Raw genomic sequence first — 8398 nt, 5'->3', positions numbered from 1 at the left:
ACGGGAGCTATCGAGGGTGTCTGGCTCCGCTCCCCCCGCTCGGTACCGGGGAACCGGCGCAGGGCACACGGCGGCGGCGATGGGCGGCGGGGCGGCGGCATGAGGCGGCGGCGGCGGCGGGGAGCATGGCGGCGGCGGGCGGTGGCGGGGCGCGGAGGGGGCTGCTGAAGCGGAAGCCGAACTTCACGCTGCAGGAGCTGGAGGTGCTGATGAGCGAGGTGCTCCGGTACGAGCCGCTGCTGTTTGGCGCCGCCGCCGGTACCGTGAACGCCTACGAGAAGCAGAAGATCTGGTGGCGGATCACGCACAAGGTGAACGCCGCCGGCCGCCACCAGCGCGACATCGGCGAGGTGAAGAACCGCTGGCGGGGGCTACGCCGCCGCGCCGGGGACAAGATCAGCCGGCACCGGCTGGAGCGGCAGGGCCCGGCTGGCAGAGCTGCCGCCAGGAACGGGAACACCGGCAATAACGGGAGCAACGGGAACGGCGCGGCCGAGCCCGGCCCGGGGCCCGCCCCCGCCTGGGGTCCTCGCGGCGCCGCCGGCACCGACACTCCGATGCGCAGCGCCGAGGGGTCGGCACAGCGCGGTGCGTGTGCGGGCAGCGGCGGGTGGACGGGGCAGGGACACGGGGATGCTGGGACCGGGATGTGGGGGCACGGGCACACAGACGCTGAAACAGGTGTATGGTGGGATAGGGACGTGAAGAACCGGGACATGGACGTGGGAGACCAGGGCAGGCACTTGCTGGGGGACCGGGATGGGACATGGGGGGCCAAAAAGGGGCCACGGATGAGGTGGAATGGGATATGGAGACATGGGTTTAGGAAGTGGGAACAAGCAACAGGTAAATGGGGACACTGGGACCAGGACAGATGCATGGAGGAAATGGGTCGAGAGAGACAAGGACCAGGACATGTGGGACCACCAGGACACGGACATAGGAAACCAGCACACAGACACAGGGCCACTGGGATTGGAAGAGGATGGGAAGAATGGGGACACAGTGGACCAGGACCAGGATGTGAGTGGATCAGGATACAGGAGACCATGATAGTGACCTGGAGATACTGTGACAAGGATGTGGGGGTCCAGGAAACAGACATGGGGGACTGGGACTGGAATGCAAGAGAACTGAGACTGAAACAGGTTGCTGGGACCAGGACAGGCGCATGCAGGGACACAGGACACCAGGACCACGGTGTGGGGGATCAGAAAAGGGACACAACCAGACCAGGATAGAGGGGCAGGTGCATATGGAGAGCTGGGGACTCAGGGGATCTGGATCAGCACCTGGAGAACCAGAACACAGGCATCAGGACCAGGACATGGGGAATTGGGACAGGGACATGGAGTAACCTTGACACAGGGGACTGGGACAGAACCATAGCTCTGGGACAGGGACACAGGAGATCAGGACCAAGAGCAGGGGATGAGGAGCAAGAAACTGGGAACAAGACAGGTGTGTAGAGGGATCAGGACAGGGACCCAGGAGATTAAGGCCAGGACAGGGACAGTGGGACCATGCCATGGGGGACTGGAACATGGATACTGGGGATAATGGCAGGGACATGGAGGATTGGGACAGGTACATGAGGGATATGGGGGCATCCTAAGGCTTCACTAGGCCTGGGAGAGATACATGGAGGAACTGGGACACAGATCCAGGGAAACAGGGCAGGGATGTGAAAGGACTGGGATCAAGATATGGGAAAAACCGGAACCAGGACACTGGCACCAGTACAGATGCATGGAGGGACTGAAGCAGCAACAGTGGGGCAGGAACACAGAGGGAACATAATCAGGGCAAAGGGATAGAACATGGAGTGTTGGGACAGGTGACAGGGAAGTGGGAGGACTAGGACAGGGACCTAGGAGGCAGGGAGAATAACAGGCCACCTGGACCAGGACCGAAGGGTACCAGGATCAGGACAAGGATATGGGTGACTGGGATTAGGACAGGGACAAAAGGCAGGGGGTAGTAGGACCTGGACAGGGGTAAGAAGGGGCTGGGAACAGGGCAAAGATGTGGTGGGATTGAGACAGTGACATGGGGCAGGACAAAAACAAGTAACATGCCACTATTGGGACCAGAGCAGGGTCATGGGGGTTAGTGGGATGAGAACTAGGGCATGGTGGTACCAGGACTGAACAGGGACGTAGAGGCACCACATTCAGGACAGGGATACGTGTGGACTAGGACAAGGACCTGGGGATACCAGGACCATGCAGGCACATGGGGACACCACATTCAGGACAAGGGTATGGGAGTACTGGGAACAGGAGGAGGACAAGGGACACAGGACTATGGAGATATGTTATAGATAGAACCGGGAACGGGTGCAGGAGAGGGTATGTGGGAGCATGGGGATGGAGACAACAGGGACTGTCACTTGGTCCATGGGGCACTGAGGAACATGGGAGATCCCTGCAGCTGCCGTGTGCTCCCCGTCTGTCCCACAGGTGTCAAGGAGGAGCCGGTGAAGGAGGAGCCTGTGGAGGTGAAGACTGAGCCCTTCCACGGCCCCGCTGCCGACGGCATTCCCGGCCGCGGCTCAGACTGCCGGGTGCCCCGCACCGGAATCTGCCCGCCCAGTGAGCTGTGCGAGGGCTGGAGCCGGAGCCCCCCGTGCCCCACACCCTCTGAACTCTCCCTCGGCGACCTAAGCGGGCAGCAAGAGCCGCTGGGCTCCGACTTCCCGAGTCTGCTGTTGGAGCAGGAGGCCGAGCAGCTCAGTCACTGCGGCGCAGGAGAGGTGGGGCTGGACGGGACCCCCAAGTGCCCCCAGCTCAGCCTCGTGCAGTCCAATGAGCGGCTGGTGCAGGAGATGCGGGCGTTCCGCCAGGAATACGCCGAGAGCCGTCGGGAGACCACGGTGGTGCTGCGCGGCATTGCCCAAGCCCTGGGCACGCTCAGTCACAGCCTGGCCGAAATCCGTGACCTCTACCTCCGGGAGCGGGGGGTCCCCAAATCCTGAGCCCCACACGCAGCTGGCTGTGTACACACACCCCTACCCCCCTCCCTGGAACCCACCTCGCCGCTTTTATTACTATTTTTATTATTATTTCTTTTCATCTCACTTCAATAAAACTCGGAGCTGCACCCTCCATGGCTCCCCCAACCCTGGGCACCTCAGAGGGTTTTTCGAGGTGATGGGATGCAGGGGCCCAGGAGATGGGACACAGGTTTGTCGTTCTGAGCGGCTTTGCCTGGCTTTTCTCCTGGGCTGATGGACTCTGGTCCCAAATTTAGGCAGCGATGCTGGGGGGCTGAATCCCACCGGGACCAACCACCAGGGTGACACACCACCCACCCACCCTCCCCCTCTTATTCCTGTCCAGGGGAGGGAGCGTGGATAGAGGAATTGTTCATGCGCCCACAGTCCCAATCCCAGCACTGAATTTGCTGTTTTCTCATCTGAAATATTCCAGGAGTGGTTTGACACCCCAGTTTTGAGTGAGGGAAGCTGGATGAGTGGCAGCATTCCTGGCTGGCTCATCCAAGAGGCTGATTGAGTGGGAAATTACCCACCCCAACATAATTTTGAGATGGAGAAGTCTCGGGAGCAGAAGGGATAGAGTGGAATTCATGTTCCCCCACCTTACAGTTCATGGGAAGGGGCTGGGGGCGTTGCCCCCCCTTCCTTCCCCATCAAAGTCACTGAGACAACACAAGGCTGTGGGCACAAGACGTGGTTTAATGCCAACCCTGGGGGGGAAGAGGAGGAGGTGAATCCAGGGGTGGGCGTGCAGGGAGACAGCAGTGCACGGCCCTCGGGGGACCCCCCCAAAGGGACCCCCCCCGCGGGTACTCAGGGCTGCTGGCACCCAGAGCCGGGGGAGTAGGCACCCACAAAGGGCCCAGTGTGCGGCACAAGGGCCGCCCTGTTCTGCTGGCACCAGATCACCCCAGGATGGCCGGGAAGAGCCCGATCCAGCACCAGCTGGGGCAGCCCCCAAGCGCCAGGGAGGTCCCAGGGGTCCCCAGCCTGGCCCCGCTGGCCGGCGGCAGGTGCAGGGGTCCCCGTGGGGGCTTATGCTCCGGGATAGCTGGGCTGTGCCGGGACGTAGGGTGGTGGTGCTGTGTGGGGAGCAGATGGGGTGTCTGTCACCAGGCCACTGGGTCCCCTGGGGAATAGGGAGGGTCCCCCTTCCCCCCACCAATGCTCACCTGCGGGGTTGTAGACAGGGGGGCCGGAAGGGTACATGGGGTAGTGGGCAGCAGGGTCTGGCGGGGGGTACATGGCCATGGGGGTGAAGCCAGGCTGGGGCGGCATAGGGCCAGCTTTGGGATCCACAGGGAAGGGAGCTGGGGGAGCTGCAGGAGTGTAGCTGGACAGGGGGATTTCCAGGCCTGCGGGAGAGATTGGGCAGGTCCGTGGCACCCCGGCATGGGGACATGGATGGTGCCTAAGGGTGGCAGTGGCCCTCTGGGTGGCAGGTGCCGGGTTGTTATCTACAGCCCCACTCCAGTGCCCAATTTTCCCCCCGCATCCCTTCAGGTCCCACCACCTCCCCCCGCCCCAACTCCTCCACCCTATACCTCAGGACCTCTCCTGCTCCCCAGTCCCTGTATCCTACCCTGCCTCCATCCCTGCAGTCCACCCCCCCACCCTCCCAATCCCCCCTGCATTCCCACAGCCCCCCTTCTCCTTGCCTCCCCCACCATCCCCCCACCCCACACCTACAGGACTCTTCTGCTCCCTCTCATCCTTTCAGCTTCTACCTTGCACCCCAACTCACCTGCACATCTCCAGCCCCACCCCAGACCACTTCACCCTGCAAACCCCCATCCCCGCAACTTCCCCCTCTCCACCTCCAGGCCTCTCTGCCTTCCTTGAGGCCCCCTCAAAATCCCACCATCCTGTGCCTCATGAACCCTCCTGCAGCACCCCCATCCCTGCTGCCCAGTTCACACACTCCGATTTCCCCCTGCATTCTTCCAGGCCCCCCCTATTTGCCTCTTCCCAAACCCATCCACTCTCTTCCTACAGGACCCTCTTGCACCTCCCATCCCAATAGCCCACACACACACGGATTCCCACAGGCCAGGTTCTCCCAATCCCCCACCCTGTACCTACAGCACCATCACGGGCCGAGCCTCCTCCTGCAGCCCCCATCCATGCATTCCCCATTCCTGCACCCTCCCATTCTCCCAAGTCCCCTTAACCCCGCACATCCTTACCTGCAGGAGACTCTCAATCCCCTCCTCCTGCACACCCCCATCCCTGCATCCCCCCTCCCTACAGCCCTCCACCAGACCCCCTTTCCCCCCAAACTCCACTAGGCCCCCTCAACCCCGCTCCACCCCCTTTTCCTACAGAAGCTTCCTGCACCCCCTCCTCCAGCACCCCCATCCCTCCCCCCCGAGCTCCGCACCTTGCAGGGGGGTGCGCGGGTGCTGCCGGCGCTGGTACAAGTAGCAGCAGGAACACATGAAGCAGCAGACGATGGTGGTGACGATGGCGATGAACAGCACCACGGCTGAGGCGATACCCGCGATGGTCTTGGGGCTGTGGGACCCCCGGATGTGGGGAGCAGGGCCTGGGGTGCACCCAGGGCACACACCCCCAGCCAGCACCCACTGATATTGCCCAGTGCCCAGCACCCAGTGACACTGTCCACTGCCCAGAACCAATGTCCAGTGACACTGTCCAGCACTGCTATCAGCACCCAGTACCAGTGACCACTGCCCAGCACCCGGCAGCATTGCCCACCCAGTAGCATTGCCCACCCAGTAGCAATGCCCACTGCCCAGTGACCAGCATCCAGTAGCAGTAACCAGTGCGCAGCATCCATCCCACGATGTGCAGTGCCCAGTATCAGTGTACAGCATCCAGTGCCCAGAACCCAATACCAGCACTCAGTACCAATGCCAAGAGCTCAGCACTCAGTACCAACTGCACCCAGCACCAACTGCAAAGCACCAATGCCCAGTACCAGTATCCAACACCCAGCACCACTGGCTGGTGCCTAGTACCCAACACTCAATGCCCAGCACCCAGTATTAGTGGCTAGCACCCAGAGCCAACAGATTGGCAACCCAGGACTACTCCCCAGTGCTCAGAATCAGTGCACAACACCTGCATTCAGCATCCAGTAACAGTGTCCAGTACCAAACACTCAGTGCCCCCACAAAGTACCAGCGCAGAGCACCCAGCACCTGGTGCCACTGCTCAGTACCAACTTCCAACCCCCAGTACCACTGGCCAGCATCCAGTACCAGTGCCCAGCACCCAATACCAGTGCACAGCACCCAGAATTCCATACGAGTGCCCAGTAGCAGTGCTCAGCACCACTGCTGAATGCCCAGAACTCACTGCCCAGCACACAATACCAGTGCAGTATCCATCACCAGTGCCCAGCATCCAGCACCCAATACCAGTATCCAGCACCCAATATTAGTGCACAGCACCCAGCACCCAGCACCCAATGCCCAGTACTCACTACAAGGGCCCAGATACCACTGTTCAGCACCCAATACCAGTGTCCAGCACCACTGCACCACTGCCCAGTGCATAGCACACAATGACCAGCATCCAGTACAACTGCCCATCATCAGCACCCAGTCCTAGCACCCAGCCCACCCAGGGGAGCCCCCAGCCCCATCAGCCCTGGCTGTGGCACCTGAAGGCAAGGCAGTGGCGCTGCTGGCGCTCGGTGAGCAGGCGCAGAGGGTCTTGGCAGCAGTACCGCTGGTGGCATGTGCCGCAGCAGAAGGTAAGGAACTCACAGTCGAAGCCAGGGTGCCATGACCCGTTTCTGTCCACGTACCACAGGCAGTCTTCGCCCCCGGCCACTGTGGACAGCCGCCCATCATCAGGGCCTTGGAGAACCTGGCCATCATGACCCTTGGTGGCATCAGCAGCACCCCATGCCCTTCATCCCCCACATGAGCACAGACCATACCCCACTGTATCCTATTCCCTTGTACCCTGGTCGACTCTGCCCCATGGACCCCCAAAGTGTGCCCCTATACTCCCCCAAACACCCTGCTCCTTTCCTTCCCCCTGTCCCTCATACCCAGCCCCACATCCTCCATTACCCTGCTCCATCCTGCCCCTGTGTAATCCCATACCTTGCTCTATGCCCCCCCACTTCCTTCCAAACTCTGCCCCTAGGTACCCCCTGCTCCATCCAGACCCACACCCTTGCAGACCGCCCTCCATCCCACCCAGCCCTCTGACCCCTCCAGATGCCCCCAGCTTCCTCCCCTTCCGTGTGTTCCAGTGGCACTTCCCGCTCTATTTCTGTCCAGAGCCACCTGTCTTCCCAGAAATAGCCGCAGGCCGAGGCCCGGGGGCGGCCGGAGGCGCCGGGGCACGCACGGGTGGGGAGTCACGGAAATGGGCTTTGTGGGAGTCTCACATTCACACACCCCAAAATGGGACTACGGCAGCTCAGGGACAAGTGGGGAAACTGAGGCACAGTTTCGTGCAGGGTTCGTGAATGGAAAGCCCCCAAATTCCCCGGGGCCGGGCATCCCGGCTCGGTTAGCCACCAGCTCCGTGCCTGCTGTTCCCGGGGGTCAGCGGCTACTGGGGACACCCCGAAAGCGGAAAATGGAAGGTGGGTTGTGGGGGTGGAGGTAGACACAGTGCCCAGGGGGACACTTGCAAGCAACCCCCAGTCAAAGGGGCCGTGTGTGGCACGACTCACAGTCACGGCTGGTGGCACCAAGTCCCACACAGCAGGATCCCCATGTCACGGCTGGTGGCACCGTGTCCAGTCGCAGGGTGACACCGGATCCCTCGGCCCTCGCCGGTCCCCGTATATCTCTTACCCATCGAGGCGGCCACGGCCACCAGCAGGGTTCCAGCCAGGGGCCATCCGCTCCCGGGGCTGCCGGGCCCCATCCCGGGGCCGGGCCCGGTGTCCCCGCTCAGCGCTGCCCAGGACAGGGGCGGCGGCTGCGCGGCGGCACCGGGACCGGGGCCGCTCCCGTGGCCGGTGCTGCTGCCGCCTGGTGCCGGTGCCGCGGGGCCGCTTCCTCGCTGCCGGTGTCTCCCGGTGCCGCCCGGTGCGGGGCCGGCGCAGGCCCGCAGTGACGCCGCAGCCCCGCGGCGCTCGGTTGCTGCCCGGTGTCCCCCCCTCTCCCGCCCCCCCCCCGGCGCCGCCTCACACCGCAGCCACCGGCCCCCGCCCGCCCCCACCGGGAGGAGCGGCGCCGCCGGCCCCGGGCACTGGCAGGGGCGGGCGGGATGCGGGGATCGGGGTGGCTTCTCTCGCACTGTCCCCTCACCACTATACCCCTCCGGCAACCCTTATTTCGCCTCTTCCTGCACCCCCATCCTTTTGCTCCTCCTGGCACAGCTCCCCGCACCTTCCACGCACCCCATCCCCTTCATCCAACCCCTTCCCCATCCCCTGCTCCCCATCATTTCCCCTCCCAGCACCAC

At 62.9% G+C, this 8398-nt stretch overlaps 2 protein-coding genes across 2 annotated transcripts; one reads left to right on the top strand and one right to left on the bottom strand.

The window, feature by feature from the left end:
• Positions 1 to 125: 125 nt before the first annotated feature.
• LOC120762886 (myb-related transcription factor, partner of profilin-like) lies at positions 126 to 3117 on the top strand. Its single transcript, XM_040085743.2, has 2 exons — positions 126 to 588; positions 2463 to 3117. The coding sequence occupies exons 1-2, from the start codon at positions 126 to 128 to the stop codon at positions 2975 to 2977; spliced, it is 978 nt and encodes a 325-aa protein (XP_039941677.1). The 3' UTR covers positions 2978 to 3117.
• A 560-nt stretch (positions 3118 to 3677) lies between these two features.
• Positions 3678 to 7926, bottom strand: SHISA4 (shisa family member 4). Its single transcript, XM_040085530.1, has 5 exons — positions 7783 to 7926; positions 6627 to 6798; positions 5379 to 5512; positions 4171 to 4353; positions 3678 to 4080 (listed from the first exon to the last, which is right to left on the bottom strand). The coding sequence occupies exons 1-5, from the start codon at positions 7853 to 7855 to the stop codon at positions 4034 to 4036; spliced, it is 609 nt and encodes a 202-aa protein (XP_039941464.1). The 5' UTR covers positions 7856 to 7926; the 3' UTR covers positions 3678 to 4033.
• Positions 7927 to 8398: the final 472 nt, after the last annotated feature.

This window comes from Hirundo rustica, chromosome 24, assembly GCF_015227805.2.
Source record: "Hirundo rustica isolate bHirRus1 chromosome 24, bHirRus1.pri.v3, whole genome shotgun sequence".
Taxonomy (NCBI): domain Eukaryota; kingdom Metazoa; phylum Chordata; class Aves; order Passeriformes; family Hirundinidae; genus Hirundo; species Hirundo rustica.
The sequence above is the reverse complement of the archived record's forward strand: the minus strand, read 5'-3'. Positions and strand labels throughout refer to the sequence as shown.

Coding starts and splice junctions, on each gene's coding strand:
- LOC120762886 (XM_040085743.2), top strand. CDS start 126: ATGGCGGCGGCGGGCGGTGGCGGGGCGCGGAGGGGGCTGCTGAAGCGG. Junction 589..2,462: donor CGAGGGGTCGGCACAGCGCG/GTGCGTGTGCGG, acceptor TCTGTCCCACAG/GTGTCAAGGAGGAGCCGGTG.
- SHISA4 (XM_040085530.1), bottom strand. CDS start 7,855: ATGGGGCCCGGCAGCCCCGGGAGCGGATGGCCCCTGGCTGGAACCCTG. Junction 6,799..7,782: donor GGCCGTGGCCGCCTCGATGG/GTAAGAGATATA, acceptor GGCTGTCCACAG/TGGCCGGGGGCGAAGACTGC. Junction 4,081..4,170: donor CCCTGTCTACAACCCCGCAG/GTGAGCATTGGT, acceptor CTCCCCACACAG/CACCACCACCCTACGTCCCG.